Source organism: Notothenia rossii (genome assembly GCF_949606895.1).
Source record: "Notothenia rossii genome assembly, chromosome: 1".
Lineage (NCBI taxonomy): Eukaryota > Metazoa > Chordata > Actinopteri > Perciformes > Nototheniidae > Notothenia > Notothenia rossii.
Window position 1 is genome coordinate 91,249,739 of NC_136912.1, and position 19,976 is coordinate 91,269,714.

Consider the following 19,976-nt stretch of genomic DNA (forward strand, 5'->3'; position numbering starts at 1 on the left):
ACCCCAGCTCCACCCCAGCTTCCACCCCAGCTCCACCCCAGCTCCACCCCAGCTTCCGCCCCAGCTTCCACCCCAGCTCCACCCCAGCTTCCATCCCAGCTTCCACCCCAGCTTCCACCCCAGCTTCCACCCCAGCTCCACCCCAGCTTCCACCCCAGCTTCCACCCCAGCTCCACCCCAGCTCCACCCCAGCTCCACCCCAGCTCCACCCCAGCTTCCACTCCAGCTTCCACCTGTAGGCTCGGGGGATAGTTATCTAATCATCACTCAATGTTCTTTGTAAATCTGTGGAGTGATGAGGCCCGAGCCTAGACGCCAAACTCAAACTATATGCTGCTTCTAATAAACATATTAAGAAACACGTGAGTTGTCTGACTGAACTACTCTTCCTGCACTTCCTGATAAACAGCACTGACACGGACGAATAGCTCGCCTGCCTGTACAGTAAGTGTGAGACTGTCTTTTCTAGATGAGAAATACTAAAATGGCCCAGTTTTGTGATCTTTGGCTCTAAACAAAGCTAACATCACTTCTCTCAGATTATTATAGTGCTGAGTTTTGATTCAGGATGTAAAGAAAAGCATCAAAGCTGGTTAGATATTATTATAAGGTCGTCCTAAATCCTGCTCATGTCAGATAAGTCAACATCAAATCTGCAGCCTTGTCATGTGTCAGCGCTGATTTCAGGAATAGCTCAAAGACAGGGGGCAGCTGCTCCCATAGACCTGTCACTCAGTATGCCACATGCAGATAATATATATATAACTGATATAAATATAATACCTGACCTTTATGTTCAAAACGTCACAAATGTATTTCCTGAAAGAAAACTCACCTTCACAGCGCAGTAATCAAAGAAGCCCGTATCGGAGAAAATGGCCACCAGCACCATCTGGAAGACACATTTGTTTAAAATAAATACATTAATTAAGTAAAACACCTATCATTATGCAATAAGATTATACAGTAGGCCACCCTAATATATGGTTTAAATTGTCCTCACAAAAAACAAGATGGTGCTCACATTCAGTCAGAAAGATGACCCCAATTTTAAGGGCTTTAAAGGTCCCCTATTATACTGTTTTTCATCAATATATTATAGGTTTCAGATATATACAAAACATGTCTCTGAGGTGTTTGGCTCGAAGTCTAGGAGGAGAGTCAGGTGATAAGGTGGGACACACACACACACATGTTGATGTATAAAATACATTAAAAAGTGGATTTTGCATAATAGGTGAAAGAAAGATATAGTATGAGGGCAATACTGTGGCGCTGATCTTGTATTTATAGATTATCTCGAGAACATGATGCCCGTAATACAAGATGGCGCCGCGGACCTGAACAACAACGCGATGTCAGAGCTCCGTAAAAACAAAGCTGTCTCTGTCGTCTGAAGGTCTGTTCGACACGATTCTCGATTTTTTTGTTGTTGTTATTATGCAGTTTTTGATGAACAGAAATATTGTATTCTGGCATCACTTTGAAACGTTACGGGGAAAATCTGCATTTCGGTATGAGAGTGGAGTCGAAAGTAAGAGGGTGCAAAGCCCTTGCTACCCGGTTTAGACAAAACCCTGATACTTGCACTATCATTCCTAAGAGAAGCATTGAAATCTAATGGCCATTACTGTAAGAGAAAACATTTTTATTTTCAAATTGCAATCAAAAGTTGTATCTAAAACGGCTTAAGAAAAAGCATTTTCGATGAGCAAATTAGTGATGTTACGTTTGCGAACTATCCGATTATTTTGAACGGCTCTTTGGTACGAACGAAGGGAACCGAGTCCTACTTGGCGAGAGCCGTTTTTTTTCCCGTTGGTTCCCTGCCTGCTATAAATCCACTCGCCTTTAAAGGAGCTTGCTTTCCTGAATGCAAACTTGCCGTAGATGATGGCACAACGCATGCTGCTTGAGTAGTAGTTTGGCTAAGAGATGTAGCAAGTTATACATTTTCTGTGAGTAAAAGTAGATTTCTGGCAATACAGTCAATCATTATCCTGGTGATTGTTTCGCAGATAAACCTATTAACCCCGCCCCCTTGAAAAAATAAAATGTCTCTATTGAACGGCTCTCGGAAAGGAAAGGAGCCATAAGATCCAGCTCCCTTCAAAGAACCGTAATTCCCATCACTAGAGTAAATAAACGAACTATATAATTTAACTTTAAAGGCTAACCATGCCGAATAGAAGAGCCAGCGTCTCGTAGTCGATCCACTCCATCACCGTCACCAGACTGGGCCGCTGTTTGATAAATAAACAAATCATTCTATTCATTTACAATAACCAATAACTTTCTTTACAGTACTAAACGTCCCTAAATACTTTGGTAAACGTATCTGAAGCTGACATTTGACTTGCAGGAAAAGCACAGGTGGAAATTATGAAGATGGCCTTGCTCACACACAGTGAACGTAGCTAGCTAACTTACTACTACTAAACTAAATAACTTTCTGGCTAATTTCAAGACGTTGTTATTTGTTTTCTAAAAATGAAGGCAGATTGACAACTCATACTTTGACACATTGTACTTATTGTTAATTGTAATTGCAAATGTAAGAGTCTCCATTAGAAACAAAGCTAACAACAAGCTAACAGATGAGAGTTAGCAGACTTAGCATTACGATTTAACAAGTGGAGAAAGACAGCTAATAAATACAAAATGATCCAAATTGTGCAGAATATACAGAAACAAAGATACATTAGAAGAATAAACTGTTTGGATTTAAGCTTAACACTTATTTTTATTGCTTAAAGATCAAAAAGAGACTTACATCCCCGATGACTGCTAGAGCAGCTAATGCTGCTAAAGATCCCAACATGGCCGCCAGAGTACGATGAACGACCTGAAACATGAACAAATATTCACCATTAACACTTTATTTAAGGCCTCTGAATCAAACAAGGCAAAAATTGATAAAAGTTAAAAGGTAACAACCGCTATCTCTTGATATCATTCGCATACAGTCCAAATGCGCTAACTAAAGGCAAATAGGTATATTATCAGTTACATCTAATTTTGGAACTAAAAGTTTTGTCAATTGCATTTATTGCCTTTAATTAATTGAAATAATTGACATTATTTAATAGGAATTGATGCAAAGCTTTGGCTTGTTTTATTTATATATTTTTTTATTTTACATTATGTTTTTGTGGTATTTTATTTGATGTGGCCTTGTTACCATGTATGTTTCTCAAGGTGCTAATGTTTTGTTTTTTATTTTGTCATTAAATTAAGGTTAGTTGATATACTGCATCCCAACCAAAAAAAAAATCAGATTTATAGGAGCGGAAACAGGAAAGGTGAGTGTTTCCTTTTTAGGTTTTTTCCCTCTTTTCTCTGCAAAAAATCGTTAAATTCAGAATGTCAGGAGGATATTGCTTTATAAACGGTCTGGGGATATTACAGAGGACTCCATGATGCTCCTTCATCACTCCTCTAGAGCATGATGCTTCAGATTATTAAAAAGCTCAGATCTGTAATAAGCGATAGTTATAAGAGCTGACCCATGCCACTACAATAATCTGCAGTTTACTCTGTATACTGAAGAATACAATAAGTATTGTATCTCGTTCATCATCCTTAGAGGAGTGTAGCATCACACTTACCTCGAAGATGATGAGGACGTAGACCCCGGTGAGGATGATGGCGGCGATGGCCACCTGCGTCTCCACGTTGACGTAGAGCGCCTGGTGGGTCATGGAGAGCGGCACCACCTCCTCCTCCTGCAGGAAGGCCTGCACCGAGACCACGATGGGGTCGCTGTGCAGGACACATTTTATTTTAGGCAGATGCTATTTCATTCCAGTTTTATTTGTTCTGTTCATGATATGCACAACTTAATGTTTAACAATTATTTACCACATATGTCTCTATAAACACATCATTGACCGAAAAGGAGCAGGGAGAAGAAAATAATCTTATATGACCTGCTCCTTTCGGAAAAAAAACTAAATAAATAGAAATAGATGGTCTGTCCTTCATATGTTCTTATTCACAGCCAAAAATAACAGTATCATAGAATAATAAGACAAACACAAAAACGTACTACAAAAAATACTTAGTTCCCACTTGACAGTTAACGGAAAGAAACAAAACAACAACACCGAAACATCACATGTACAAGGAAAAGTGCAACACCCTCATCTGAGCCCTATGGACCACATTAGATTCTGTTTTGAATGTAGAAATATTCATCAAAAGTCCGTTGTGGAGCTGTGTCAAGGGAGCATGTTGACATACTGATGTGTTGAAGCTCTATTCTAACGTGTCAAAGTCTTTATAAGTACCTGCTGATAATCTCAAAGGTTTTGGTGAGCAGTATCTGTTCGCTGCGATCACTGTGCAGAGGAATGGTCCAGTTGTGAATCACCTGTTCACAGACAGCAGATTAATAACTCACAGGTAAACACTTCACAGACAATGATGTTTCTCACGGACAGAAATTCACCTGCTGCGCCCTCCTCCTGCGTCCCCCCTCCGTCTGCTCCACCTGGATCAGGATGTAGTCCTGGGTGTTGATGTCCACCTTCCCAACTGAAAACGCCCCCCCGACCTGCAGCTTCAGCAGGGCGTTGTCACGGAAATCTGTCAGGTTCATGGCTGCAGGACACGGACGTTAAGGGAATCATCTGTAGGTTCTGATGTGTGTTTGCGTAGAGATGGGCCTACACAATGACACTCAAAGAGGCATAAAACGACTATATAAATAAACACAAATACAGATCAACAAAGCGAGTATAAATCACATTACAGATACGCAAAATCTCACAGCACTGGGCAAAAACTGACCATAAGAATAAAACGCAGCTGCATCACGTCCCACCTCTCAGTGTGGATTTAAGACCTGCATCTTGTATTTACATTATTTAAAGTAATTTCAGTATGAAAGGATACAGAAGCTTTCTGAGGGGGAGACGGCCAACATCCTCACGGGGTTATCTCTGTCCGGATACATGCTGAAGAACAGCTGGGGAAATCAGCAGGATGCTGTTGTTATTATCTACTCCTGTTACGCTCTGAATGTAAATGCTGTAGTAAGTCAAATAGGAGGGTAAAAGTTGTAGATTTCTTATTATCACAACCTTTTTACTAAATTATGCTTTTGTTTTATTCTCAGAATCAGAATTTAAATATTTTTTTCAAATAATTAAAATAATAATACATAAAAGAAACAATAAGGCTAAAAAATACTTAATTATACCAAATACTACTACTACAAATACTACTACAACTACTTTTACTACTACAACTCTTACTAATACAACTACTAATGCAAATACTGCTACTACTACTACTACTACTACTACTACAACCTCTTTTCCATTATGTTGTCTTTTGCTCGTTGTCCTATGCTTGCTCCCCCCCTGTGTTGTCCTTTGCCTGTTCATGTAATGTTCATGTTCAATTTTCTTGTCCAATATGTTGTCTTCTGCCTGTTCACCCCCTTTCTGTACTTTTAATTTTTTTTTGTAAGCGACTTTGGGTTATTGAAAAGCGCTATATAAATAAAAGTTATTATTATTATTATTATTACAACTACTTCTACTACTACAACTCTTACTAACACAACTACTAATACAAATACTACTACTACTACTAATACTACTTTTACTACTACTAATACAAATACTACTACTACTACAACTACTTCTACTACTACAACTCTTACTAACACAACTACTAATACAAATACTACTACTACTACAACTACTTCTACTACTACAACTCTTACTAACACAACTACTAATACAAATACTACTACTAATACAAATACTACTACTACTACTAATACTACTTTTACTACTACTAATACAAATACTACTACTACTACAACTACTTCTACTACTACAACTCTTACTAACACAACTACTAATACAAATACTACTACTACTACAACTACTTCTACTACTACAACTCTTACTAACACAACTACTAATACAAATACTACTACTACTACTACTAATACTACTACTACTACTACTACAACTACTTCTACTACTACAACTCTTACTAACACAACTACTAATACAAATACTACTACTACTACTACTACTACTACTACTACTACTACTACTACTAATACTACTACTACTACTACTACTACTACTACTACTACTACTACTACTTTTACTACTACGACTCTTACTAATACAACTACTAATGCAAATACTACTACTACTACTACTAATACTACTACTACTACTACTACTACTACTACTACTACTACTACTTTTACTACTACAACTCTTACTAATACAACTACTAATGCAAATACTACTACTCCAACTGCTACTACTACTACTACTAATACAACTACTTCTACTACTACAACTCTTACTAATATGTATTAAAATCAAAGTAAAAATGTGCCATTAGAGGATAAAATACATTTTCAAAAACAATATATACAGTTTTTCACTTACACTGCAGAGGACGACTATAGTAAACATGGTGGCAATTTTGGAGATTTTGAAGCAGCATCTGGAAAACAAAATAAAGGAGAAAGTCAATATAATGAAAGAGAACAATGGTGGCTCAAAATGATGACCAGTGACGAAAAAAAATTATATTTTAAAGTTATTATTTCCCACACATTTGAATTTAATTTTGCAATTTGAATGAGGTGTGAATCGGTTAATGACATATAGTTTGTAAAGGGCTTTGAGGGGTCGAAAATACCTGATAGAGCATTATAAAAGTACAGTTATTTTACCGTTTTACCATCTAAACGATATTCAAATAATACACAGGAAAAATAATCCCAACTGTAAATTGTTATAATTTTTGTTTTCTATTTTTATTTCATTTTAAATACTATGTACATGCCTTTTTATCTAATAGTCATCTCCATCTATACTGTGCTGTAACAATATCCCCCTGTGGGACATAAAGGAATTGAGATTCTGATTCAAAAGAAGACTCATCACAAGTTAAATTCACACTTAAGGGTTGAAAAAGAGTGAAAGGTCATGTTTTCCTGCGTCCTCACTTCACGTTGCTGGTGAGTTTGAAGTTGAGGTTGAGGTTCTCCAGCGGGACGCTCTTCTCCGAGGAGCTGGAGCGGGATAAGGAGAGGTTGGTGACCTCGCTGCCCAGCCGGTACCTCCTCTCCAGGTCTGGAGAGCCCCCGTCCCACGGCGCCTCCTCCCCCACGAAGCCCGGGTCGTGCAGGGTCATGTAGGTCATGCTGGAAAACATTAACAACCCCGTCAGGCCTGTGGACATGCAGCCCTGCAGCTTCAAAGAGGGATAACTTCAATATTAAAGGCACCAGCTGTGGATGTGAGGGACTGAATTGAAAAATGTTTCTGTGCAGCAACGAGCATCCTTTAATCAGCTTTTCATTACATGAGTTGTAACCTGCTAACTGAATCAATGTTAGAAGGCTTGCACAATGATGTGACATTTCTACCTAACATGGAGTATTAAAAAAAAAAAAAAAAGGGCTTTTGTTCCCATAAATCTGCTTCAGTAATTCAGCAATTTGGGCGTAAGTTTGTAAAGTATGTAATTAGATAATAAAATCTACAATAATAACGATAATACCAATTTTATTTTACTTATTGTAATTGTTTCATCATCATTATTATTAAAGGTGGGGTAGGTAATTTTGGAGAAACCAGCTCGAGTGCGCTAGAATTTGAAAATACACAACCGGAAAAAATCTGCCACCTCCTTCAGACTTCCTTACAGAGCCCCTCCTCCAACACACACGAACGTGCACATGACCAATGAGGGCACGAGATAAGTTTGTGCACAGATGGAAGGCTGACAGGCAGGTAGGCCATCCAGTTATTTTAGCCGGGCCGGCTCAGATGATTGGTCGTGCTTTTTACAGTACTATGGCTTCCACTGATGACATTTTTGTATGGATTTTTTGTCAAAGCACTTCAGATATTCATTGCTATCGGGATGTTAAGAGCATTCCATGGAATATAACAAAAAGGGTATCTCGAGCCGGTTTCTCAAACTTACCAACCCCACCTTTAAGTTACAAAATAACTAATAAAAACGTTAGATAAAATAAGAGTCACATTGAAACAGCAGGCCTATAAAAGAAGGCATAATAATATTCCTGTTACATTTAAACTAATCATTTAAAATAATACAAAAAAAATAAAGGAAGAGTTATATACTGTAGGTATTATTATTTATTCCGCAATGTCTCATTTATTTTTTATTTTAAAGCATCTTTGAGTATTTATTAATTAAATTATTTGATTTATTTGTTAATATTGGCACCTTTAGGCCTCCGTAGAACTATAATGTAAAACGTGAATAAAGACTCACCTTTCGTCTTGGGAGAATCTCAGCAGCGGAGACCTCTCTGTGAGGTTTGCAGAATTCGTTTTTCCTCTCAGGATATTTAATACGCTGAAGCCGTGCCTGAGAAAACAATATGAAATGGACAAAAAATGGTTAAATAAAATAAAAGAAGACTCATCTATAGACCCTAGAGAGAAGCCCTCAGCTGTCCTCACACAGCTGTCAGTCACTCGGACACAGCTGGAGAGGAGACACCTGAGGAGATCATATTAATATACACACACACACACACACACACACACACACACACACACACACACACACACACACACAAGCACATTTTCAATTAAAAGTATAATAAATCATATTTCCGCAATAAATCCAGTAAAAAGTAACACACCTATCTTTTATAATTATTTGATTTGTGTACTTGTGTTATCACAAACCTCTCCCACAATGTTCAAACCCAGAACGTTTGTAGTTTTAATCAAATCAATGCAAAGTAGGCAACTAAAAGTAAATACTTCATATTTAAATACACAATCTACAACAAATTATTCAAGACATTATATATTTATATATATATATACATATATATATATATATATATATATATGTATATATATATATATATATATATATATATATATATATATATATATATATGAAAAAAAATCATAACATAATTTAGGAGTGAAGTCATGGATTTCATCCATGTGCTTCATACACTATCCGTATAGAGAGGCGAAGTCCCGCCCATCTACTTCCGACCCATGGGACCTCATTTTCGGAAAAATGATGTATTGAAGTCAATGGGGAGAGAAAGATTATCTTTCGATCCCATTTGAATTGTGCCACGAATTACACATATGATGTTTGTCAATCTAAAAAAATCATTTCCATGTCAAAAAAGTCACAGTTTGTCGTAAAACTGTTGAAATATAAGACTATGAAAAATATGCAACTAGAAAGACTACAAATCCCAGAATCCCGGTCCCGCATGCTGGCTCTTACGGAACCGACTAACTCCCATTGTGTGTATGTACATCTCTCAACATGCCCAGACTTGGAGTGATTTTCACCTCTTTTAATACTTTCCGCCTCATTCTGAAAGAAAGAATTGAAATGTGCCAATGTGACGGCCATCTTGGTGTGTGGTGCGAGACGGGAGATGTAGTTCATTGAGCGGTTTCACACCAAAAAAAAGAGTTACTTCACAGTTTTACGACACATTTTAATTGTTTTGAGTTGCAAAATTATCTTTTAAATTGACAAACATCATATGTGTAATTCGTGGCACAATTCAAACGGGATCGAAAGATAATCTTTCTCTCCCCATTGACTTCAATGCATACTTTTTCCGAAATAAGGTCCCATGGAGGTCCCCTGGAAAGGGAGGGACTTTGCCTCTCAATGGTTTTATATCAGAGGAAACGCTATAAACCTCCTGAATCATGAACACTGAAGGAATCCTAACCAGGAGCTGAAAACTACAACTCCCATGATCTCTCACTGCTCCACCACCACATCACACAACAGCGTGTTTTAATCAAACTGAGATTTGTATCAATAGCATCTTCTTGTATGTTATTTAAAATAAACTCTACTTCATTAAGCCCACTGTCATCTAGGCAATTACTTTAAGACGTCATGGGAGTCGTTATGTGATGAAACACCAAACCCACGCACTGACCCAAAACTGTTCGATGGAAATACGAAATTTAAAAAGTTCCACCTCGGCAAATCTTATCATCTTAGACACAGTCTGTGCACTTCACACATTTATATGCATTTTTGGTTAATAAGTGTATTTTAATAAGGGAATCCTAGTTTTGTGATGGTTTGATTTGACTTTCTGTTATATAAAGAGGTTATTCAGTCATTCCTTGTGCTGTTAAAAAGGTGTTTCGGGCGCTTTGAATCAATAAATGTTGGTGATGAAGGACTCATTCATCCTCTTCCATACTCTTTGACAACTATAAGCAGATTTACAATGTGTCTACAAATGTTTTCTCCGCTCTTCTTCTTCTGATCCTGTCCTCGAGACTTTGAATGCAGATTTGCACGCTCACAGTCTACAGAGGGGCCTTTAAGGAATACTCAGCCCCGACAGAGAGCAAATTAAAGCTGGAATTAGAGATGGGTCATACAGCAGCGTTTTTAGGGCACCAGCAAGGAACAGTCAGTGTGAATAATTATGTCTCACAATGGAAAATAGGTCGTATTTAACAGGAGATATTTTTCATTTGAATGGCCTGTTCACCTAATGTTGGTTTTAAAGTTGCTGTGAGAGGTGGTTTCTTTATACACAATGCATAAATCAGCCATTTGTCTAAACTTTTCTGGCCACTTGGGGGCGCCAGAAACAAGGCATTCAAATATTATCCGTTTTTTTGTTGATTAGCACCCAGCAGAACAACATAAAACAGGCCCTATTCTGCTTTTTGGGGTATTCGTTTTTCCTCTAGTGTGTTGTATAGGTTTTTATGCATATAAATGGTCTGCTAAGACTCAAATCCCTGTGTTCCCTCCAGAGGAAGTTTCTCTCCGCTGCCTGAATTGCCTCCATTGGACTCCTTTTACTTCTTGAACTTATTGACTTCACTACGGAACACTCACGCTCCTATTGGCTAGCGCTCCGACACATTGTACGCATGGCCGTACGCACCATTGATGTCACCGACGTCCGGACCTTGGTAATTTTTTCGAGGTGTATATAATGAAACTTGTTAAATAACTGCGCATAATTATCAGAGTTCTGGCGGCAATGCACAACTAAGTAGCCTACATTAAAGCAAACAGAAGAAGACAACATACATTTATCAACTAACAGCCGCAGTCCGGACTTGTACCCATGGATGTATAATAAGGGAAGTTGAAATAAATACTTTATTTCCGTGTTGTGTAAATAAGGATGTAATGCTTTTGAAAGGCAAAGAATAATTAAAAAAAGATATATATGTATATATGCTGAGCCCAGATTGAAATGCTTTTGTGTGCACAAAAAAAATTAGGGGGGCTGCCCCCGAGCTCCCCTAGCATGTTTTGGACCTCGGTATTTACGAAATCCTGGGTAAGGGCCTGATTGTACGTGATAAGGGGCGGGACATCTCTAAGCGGTTGACCAATCACAACAGAGCCGGCCAGCCAACCAATCAGAGCAGACTGGGCTCTGGTTTCAGACAGAGGGTGAAAAGAGGTGATGCAGCACAGGCAGGCAGTATGAGAGAAATAAAGGGCTTTCGGAACATTAAAGCATGGAAACATGTCACAGTAGAGACACTAACTGTGCCCTGCAACATCATATATCCTTGAATCATGTTTTTTTATCTGCACAAACTAAACTTTGTCCAGATATAAAACTAGTTTTCACTGCAAAAAGGTTATCACACTGTTAATCCGTCCCACCACATGGCTATCCATGTGTCAGCATAGTACAGTACACTCTCCATCACATGCAACTTTGATTTAGTTCAAGCAAAAAAATTCCTCAGTTTAATCCCAATAAAGTCACAGCCACGGGCTTCAGATTAGCACCACCCTGAGTGACTGAGATACACACCCACAGACTCTCTCACACACACACACACACACACACACACACACACACACACACACACACGTGTGAATGATCACTTTACCAGAAAAGGCCAACTTTTTGCACGTGTACATCCCATGGAAAGTCCTCCAACTCATACGACCAAATAGGTTGATTGTTCAAGCGCTTATTATTTACACCATAACGGTGCACAGTTTATAGAAAAGGACTTGTAGTTTTTAAAGATATTACTGATTTTCTTTTAATTAAAGAATGTAAATACTGAGTTGAGAGAATAGTCAGGAGTTTTGGGTGATGGGAGACACATCTATGGAATCAGAATTTCAATAGCTTACCATTGAATGACGGATACCTTTCTGTCTATGATATTTTACAAATCAGATATTAATGTTTAGAACTACAATATGTGAAATAATATAGCAATATCCTGTAAAATGATGTGAAAACATGAATAAAACTACACATCTTCAGATGTTATACATACATAAGTGTCCTACACTAATAATACAAAGTTATTATGGCATTGTATGTTGTGTGTTATTTTTAACATCTTCAGAAACTACCTTTCCAACTCAGTTGACTGTTACAGGTCTATACAGGTTCATGGTACAATGCATAAGCTTCAAATCGAGAGGCTGAAACAGTATTTTTCTTTACCGTTCTGTTTTAATTTCACAATAAAGTTAATAGTAATATTATGTTTGATATTATTATGTTTTATTAACTAGACCACTGGGTCATGTTGTTAAGTATGTGTATTCACTCTCTGTCACACGCCTTGCCTCCCTATGAGCCCACTGTGCTCTGATGTGTGTTTATGTGTTACAACGGCGTTTGTTAGCAACCAGAAAATGACACCAGTAATGACAAACAGATGAGAATGCTGCGTGGGGTCTGGGTGCCGTGTTGGAGGGACGTTGCGGGGCTCGCTGCTCCGCCCTTTGAGGCTCGAGGAGCGGACAGTGTGAGCTGTATTACTGGTGTCGTTTCCTGGTTGCTGCGTGGGGTCTGCGAGACAGCGAGACACTGCGAAACTCAGCCTGAACTCAGCCTGAGCACACACACTTGAGTGTGTGGCGAACTGTGAGTGGAGATCCACGCAGCTGCAGCTGAGAAAAGATAAGGTTGAGTGAGTGTGTGAGGAGCTCCACGGATTGGTCCATTTGGGCCAATTGGTCCATTTGGATTGTCGTTACGTCACTTGGTTCCCGGAAGAAAAAGAAAATCTCCAACGAGGCGTTCTGGGGCAGCATAGACAGGTATTTTCTGTGTTAAGAGTTTTACTCGCTACAGGGTGTACTTTGAGGGTTTGTGACTCTGCAGACCGTTTACATGCAGAAAAACCTTCATAACACACAAGGGGACGGGTAATAACCGGAAAAGCATGACATGGGACCTTTAAGAGTAGCCTACATACAAAATAAGGGGAAAGTAGAAGGTCAATGATAGAAATATTGAATAAAAAATATCAGGAAGAGACTGTAGTGATCTCTACAATAAAACTGGATCCGTTCGAGTCCAGTTTCGGATAGTCTGCCGTGGTTTCATTCCATTTCATAGAGCTGTTTGACGCTCGACGTAACCTTGGCGCACTGCAACTCCAACATCCAATCACAGAGCTTGAGAACTAATCACGAGGATTATGGGTAGTGTAGTGTCTTCGGCCATCCTAAACTCCGAAAAAACTATTTGTTTCTCCGAATCGAAGGTTAAAAACACAAAAGCATTGTACACAATTTAAACCAATCAATGTTGTGTAACTAACAAGGATAAACTGATGTTTTGTAGAGGATGAGTAATGCAGATATCACTGTGAAATCATTTGACAGTGAGGGGAATACTTCCGGTTTTATTATGAAAACTTCGGGACCGGAAATACTGTTTTCACCCCGTGAGGGTTGATGCTAACTTTACATGGACGCTGCCGTCAATAGAAATGAGTAGGGGAAAGATATACACGTTATCCTGGCGAGACCTCAAATAATATTCGTAATATCAATCAAACTATAGATCCTACACATCCACTGGACGTGGATTTCTAAAAGTACAATAAACACTCCTCGCTAGATATCTAATCAAAAAGCATTTTAATGGCCAAACTATTCTACAATTTAGGATTTTCCAGAGAGGGTTATTTGTGAATATTCGAGCCTCCGGAGCGTTTACAATCAACGGGAGCATATGCCGCAAATTGTTATTTCTTACATGACCACTAGAGGTGCTAAAAGGTCGTAATAAACTGCTGAATAATCAACCTATTTGGTCGTTTTTTGGAGGAGGACAGGCTGCATGGAAAATGTAGCCAGCAAGGTGTGTGTCATTTGCTTTTGCTCGTGTGGAGAAGACCATGAGTGCTTGTAGTATGTAATGATGTAAACTCTGAACTAATTACTTTAAATAATACACATTTTAAGTTGATTTGGGGCAACTTTGCAAACACATTAGCCTTAGCAACCACCGTTTTTAAATCCACCAGTGGGGTATTTACTAACGTATTTTATATCGTAGAATGAAACGTGTTAACCACAAACCTTATTTCAGGATAACAGGTAAATGTAAGTATTTGTTTCCCTTATGTAATATCTGCACTCTCCGAAATCTCTTTTTTGGTTTTCATCTAGATTTATTACTTTTATCTCGTCTTTGACTCAGCCGACAGACATTGACCTCAACAAAGTTAAACCTCCAGAGTAGTTCAAATTCAAAGTCAACTTTATTGGCTCTATAGCGCCCCCTAACAAGCAGCGTTTGGTTGTGCTTTCACCTACAAGTCTGAAACTCGGTAGACATAGCATGATGGAACGCACAAAAAATCAGCGCGAGGCATATCGTAAACCCAACAGGAAGTCGGACATCTTTTTTTGAATCTTCAACTTTTGCCCTTTTCAGTGCCCGCGCCAAAACCATATAATCATTCAATCAGGCTCCAATTAACAAGATCTCGTCCTCTCAATGCTCAGGTGTCTTACCCGTTGTCCTGTCGCACCGGGACGAAGCCCTCGGTGTGGATCACACACTGTCCGTTGGGCAGGACCGCAGACTGCTGCAGCTTCTGGGTGTCCCTCCTCTCAGAGATGCCCTGAAGGAGGCGCAGCTCCCCAAAGTTTCCGGCCAGGGCCTCCGGCGAGCTCAGGCTGCTCCGGCCCGGGTGGCCTTGGGCGGAGGTCATCTCCATCTCAGGGTTGTTTTTGTTCTCCAAGTACATGATGAGGCTAGCAGCAGAGGAGGAAGAATTCAGATTGAGTATCTCAAAATAGGTAAAATGAAGTGTCACCTGGGGGCAGCAGAAACAAACATAATGTCGTAATATCACTTTTTAACTGTAAGGCTAACATCCGGCAGATATTGAGCAACATCAGCATTAATTTATGAACATGTTTCTGAAATATAATTAAATTCTCTGTCTTTTACAGTAGCTCTGTATTTGGTCTCAGTCAACCAGCTATTGTCTTTTAGCTTGATACGGCTAACATTTTAGCAAAGTGTGCTTATACCCATCCAGCAGATATTGAGCAACATTAGCATTCATTTAAAATCATGTTTTTAAACACCCGGTTAATATAAGTCTAAAATTCTGTCTCTTTTAGCTCCTGAGAAAAGTATCTGTCTCTCTTTAAAGCTACTACTAGCTTTGTCTTTCTCCCATTGCTAGGTAACTTAGGTAATTAGCAGTAGGTGGCTATTTCCGTTCGTAACATCTCCCTGTAGCTGCTAACGCTGAGAGTAGTGCACTAAAACAGTTCAGTTACATTCTGGAAAACCAAAACAATTAACTGAAATAAACCCATCACTTTCATGATATCTCCTTTTAGCTGTTTTCCCAACAGTTGCTTATCAACACATCCAGTAGATACAAAGCTATATTAACATATATTTATATGTTTATTCTTTCTCGTTCAGCTTTAGTTACAGGCTGGAAAACCAAAAAAAGAAACTGAATATCACAGCTGTCATATTATTCCCTGTAGGCTTGTAAACAGTTTACAAACCAAGCAGAAGCTATATCGATTTAAAATCATGTTTCTGACCAACAACTGTAGCTTGGTTATGGTCTCCACCAACTTCTGAGAGAAATACAATTATATTAATCTTTCTAGCGCTCATATGTAATGCTAGCTGTCAACTTTGTCCATCTGCAACTTGGTGCTGGGTAGTGAATGTTCTGAGTTTGAGTTGTCCCCCCTGCAGCTGCTGATGCTGAGAGTATTGAACCATCAGTGGACAATCCAAAAAAAAAAGCAAACTGTTTACAAATCACACACTTGTTAGCAACCGCCGTTTTTAAATTCACCGGTGGGGTATTTACTGACGTGTTTTATGTCGTAGAACAAAACTTTGAAGTCTCTTCAGCTTGTGTTAGCCACACACCTTATTTCAGGATGACAACCAAAAACACACTAAGAAAACCATTGACCTCCAGACCAGGTTAAAAAAGCAAAAACAGCAACATGATTCCTTTACCGTAGATACCATGTCAAAAGTATTGGTATCAATATCCACTACTCTTGCCCTGTATTAGTTTATAATGAATCAAAAATATATAATCGCTCACATTTTCCCCAGAGTCAGTTATAAATTAGTGTAGAAACAACCCACTGATGAAGTGAAATCTATGGTTTTAGAGCAGCTTTAAAGAGTCATCAAATGTCTCTTTTATTTTCTGTTATCAACTTCCTCATCAACAGTAATGCATTGCAGCATCACATCAAAGCTTATCCCAGCAGCACAACTCACTTTCCTCACATCACTAACTTTCCTCTCCCCGGGCAAAGGGAACAAGGATCTGCTCCACAAAGAGCGTACTGTTGTCGGCTGCACACGTAAAGCACCACACCTGATTCCAAACGCTTTGTGATGTAACTTCAGTCACGCTCCTCAGACCCAGAGGCATGCCATCATGCGTTATAACAGGGACTGATTCAGTGTATCCAGAGTGCACAGCGGGGGGTCAGAGGTCAGCTACAAAAGACGTGTGGGCTGACACAAAGGCTGCATCAATTCAGAGGATTATCGCTCACATGAAAAGCAACAGGAACTCACGCGTGATGTTAAGAGCCCTGTGAGATCACTCCTCACGAGGAGTGAGACTACAGTCTGAGAGGAGGCCCAACACTGATCCCTCCAACTATTTACAGTGTTTAATGTTCACGAAGAAATATAAGCAACAACCCCTATCACATTTCACATGATGACTGGTATATTATACACAGTTATTAAAGCAGCTTTAAAGTTGATTAATTGATTATGATTTTAATTAAATGCCTTACTTTTATTAATTAATTGTTATGAGAATTTTTTTTGTAAGAATGGCTATAAGGAACCAAATTAGTTTTCAGTAAAAAAATATATTAAATAAATATTATAAACGAGATATTTTATTATAAATATTATATATAAAGTATATTAATTGTATATATTTTTTAAATAATAATTATTCATTAATAATTGCTACATTTAAATCAATTTAATTATTTTTATAATTAACATACAATGAGAACCTCTTCATAAGTAATGCACAATTTATTTGTATCTCATGATTTATTATGAGGCTTTAAAGTTGCATAATTTATCGTAACCTCTAACATATAATAGGTGTATTTATATTTATTCTTATTCAATGTTTAATGTTATTTATTTTTTAGATTTATGTGTTTTTATTTTTGAAGGATTCTCAATAAGGACAGACATAGTCAACATTTATTTTATTATATTTTATTCTTATTGTATTTATTTCATTTTATTTCACTTTCTTTTTTTTTATATCACTCTCTTTAATTTTATTACAATTTTATTTCACTCGTTTTTATTTGTTTTTTTTATATCACTCTTTCATTTTATTACAATTTTATTTCACTCGTTTTTATTTGTTTTTTTTATATCACTATTTTTAATTTTATTTACATTTTATTTCACTCGTTTTTATTTGTTTTTTTTATATCACTCTTTCATTTGATTAAAATTGTATTTCACTCGTTTTTATTTGTTTTTTTTATATCACTCTTTTTAATTTTATTTACATTTTATTTCACTCGTTTTTATTTGTTTTTTTTATATCACTCTTTTTCATTTTATTACAATTTTATTTCACTCGTTTTTATTAGTTTTTTTTATATCACTCTTTTTAATTTTATTTACATTTTATTTCACTCGTTTTTATTTTTTGTTTTTATCTGTGTTTATTTCATTTTACTTAATTTTATTTGTATTTTACATTCTATCTTGTAATTTTACAAATAAAATATTAGTTGATATTACTACACTTAAATACGTTTTCACCTAATTATTAATGACTGACACAAAAAACCTCTGAAGTAATTGAACGGCATGAAATGAACCGATCCTTTCTTTCTGCACAGACAGTAACGTCAGGCTGGTGTCGGACCCTCACTAACGTCCCTATCCAATGCTTGTGATGACGGTCACAGAGAGGAGAGATGCTTTCTGTGTTCTCCTGCCTGTGGGCGAAGCGAGACGACAAACACATACTGTTTGCTTTACTTCTCCACCCTTCGTTCACAGCAGTAATTGATTCACGACGGATATCAACAAGAGTAATGGCTGTGACGAAAGGATTTTATGTGTTAACACCACAGTTTGTCCTTCAATTTTCAACTTGTCTGAAAATATACCATCCATTCATGATGATTTATTCACCCTTGGTGAAAGGGATGTGTGTACGTTCTACAATGCACAGGAGTATTAGGACGTAATGACTAAACCCCCTTTAACAAAGCCCACTAGTATAATACACTGGTTTAAATCCATCCTATTTATATTTGTCTTAATTATTTATTTATCGTTGGTCATAATTTTTTCTTCTAATTTTAAAATTGGTTATTTTTAATATTTTTCACATTCAATATTTTTTTTTTTTATATTTTAAATATATTAAATAAAATGTTATATATTTATACAATTATTTTCTCTTATTTTACAGCTTTATTCCTCTTACAGTGTTTGTGTACGCACCGTTAAACACCGAAGAAAATTCCCTTCATGTTCTTTCCGATAACCCTGATTCTGATTTAAATGAAATGTATGAAAGTGAGATGGACAGAAATGAAGGTAATGAGACTTACCGTTAGAGATGAAGCTGTTTTAAAAGATGATGATGAGGATGAAGATGAGGATGATGATAACGTTTTTGCAAGATAGACCTCCAACAGAAAACCCTTCACGCTGATTATCCTGAGGAAGTGCAGCAGATGAGGGGATGTTAGCCGTGACGATGAGGAGGAGATGTGAAGCTTCCTCTCCTGCTGCTGCGTGCAGAAGGAGGAGATGATGCTGAGCAGCGAGGGTGAGGAGGAGAGGAGGAGAGGAGGAGAAGGGGGAGTGGCACTCAAAAACTCTCCCATTCAATTACTCTCTCCACCTTTTTACAACCACACTCCCCAACCTGATTAGCCCCCTCCCGATCTCACATGCATTACAAATCCTGCAGACAAAAGAACGACAGATCCTCGAACCAAACAAAGTTTCAGTCTAAAAAACAATAAATAGTATTTATTTATTACCTTGTTTTACTTATATTGCCCATACATACATACATACATACATACATACATACATACATACATACATACATACATACATACATACATACATACATACAGTGGGGCAAAAAAGTATTTAGTCAGCCACCAGTTGTGCAAGTTCTCCCTCTTAAAAAGATGAGGCCTGTAATTTTCATCCTAGGTATACCTCAACTATGAGAGACAAAATTAAAAAAAAAATCCAGAAAATCACATTGTCTGATTTTTAAAGAATTTATTTGCAAATTATGGTGGAAAATAAGTATTTGGTCAATAACAAAAGTTCATCTCAATACTTTGTTATACACCCTTTGTTGGCAATGACAGAGGTCAAACGTTTTCTGTAAGTCTTCACAAGATTTTCACACTGTTGCTGGTATTTTGGCCCATTCCTCCATGCAGATCTCCTCTAGAGCAGTGATGTTTTGGGGCTGTCGCTGGGCAACACGGACTTTCAACTCCCTCCAAAGATTTTCTATGGGGTTGAGATCTGGAGACTGGCTAGGCCACTCCAGGACCTTGAAATGCTTCTTACGAAGCCACTCCTTCGTTGCCCGGGCGGTGTGTTTGGGATCATTGTCATGCTGAAAGACCCAGCCACGTTTCATCTTCAA

The 19,976-nt window shown here is 37.8% G+C and overlaps 1 protein-coding gene across 2 annotated transcripts in view; it reads right to left on the reverse strand.

Annotated features, from left to right (window-relative positions):
- The window catches only part of oca2 (oculocutaneous albinism II), a 46,550-nt gene extending 27,510 nt beyond the window's left edge, over positions 1-19,040 (reverse strand). Inside the window, exons 1-12 of one of the 2 annotated variants that reach the window (XM_079684130.1) lie at positions 18,907-19,040; positions 14,797-15,039; positions 8,293-8,388; positions 6,992-7,189; positions 6,426-6,483; positions 4,897-4,969; positions 4,451-4,602; positions 4,290-4,372; positions 3,609-3,762; positions 2,774-2,845; positions 2,178-2,243; positions 836-892 (exon numbers count right to left, since the gene is read on the reverse strand). In XM_079684130.1, the coding sequence (XP_079540256.1) occupies positions 836-892; positions 2,178-2,243; positions 2,774-2,845; positions 3,609-3,762; positions 4,290-4,372; positions 4,451-4,602; positions 4,897-4,969; positions 6,426-6,483; positions 6,992-7,189; positions 8,293-8,388; positions 14,797-15,032 (1,245 nt within the window). In that variant the 5' untranslated portion in view covers positions 15,033-15,039; positions 18,907-19,040. Of the gene's footprint in view, positions 1-835; positions 893-2,177; positions 2,244-2,773; positions 2,846-3,608; positions 3,763-4,289; positions 4,373-4,450; positions 4,603-4,896; positions 4,970-6,425; positions 6,484-6,991; positions 7,190-8,292; positions 8,389-14,796; positions 15,084-18,906 lie in introns of those variants that run through there. The other variant, XM_079684131.1, reaches the window with a different exon arrangement.
- Between the last annotated feature and the right edge of the window lie 936 nt (positions 19,041-19,976).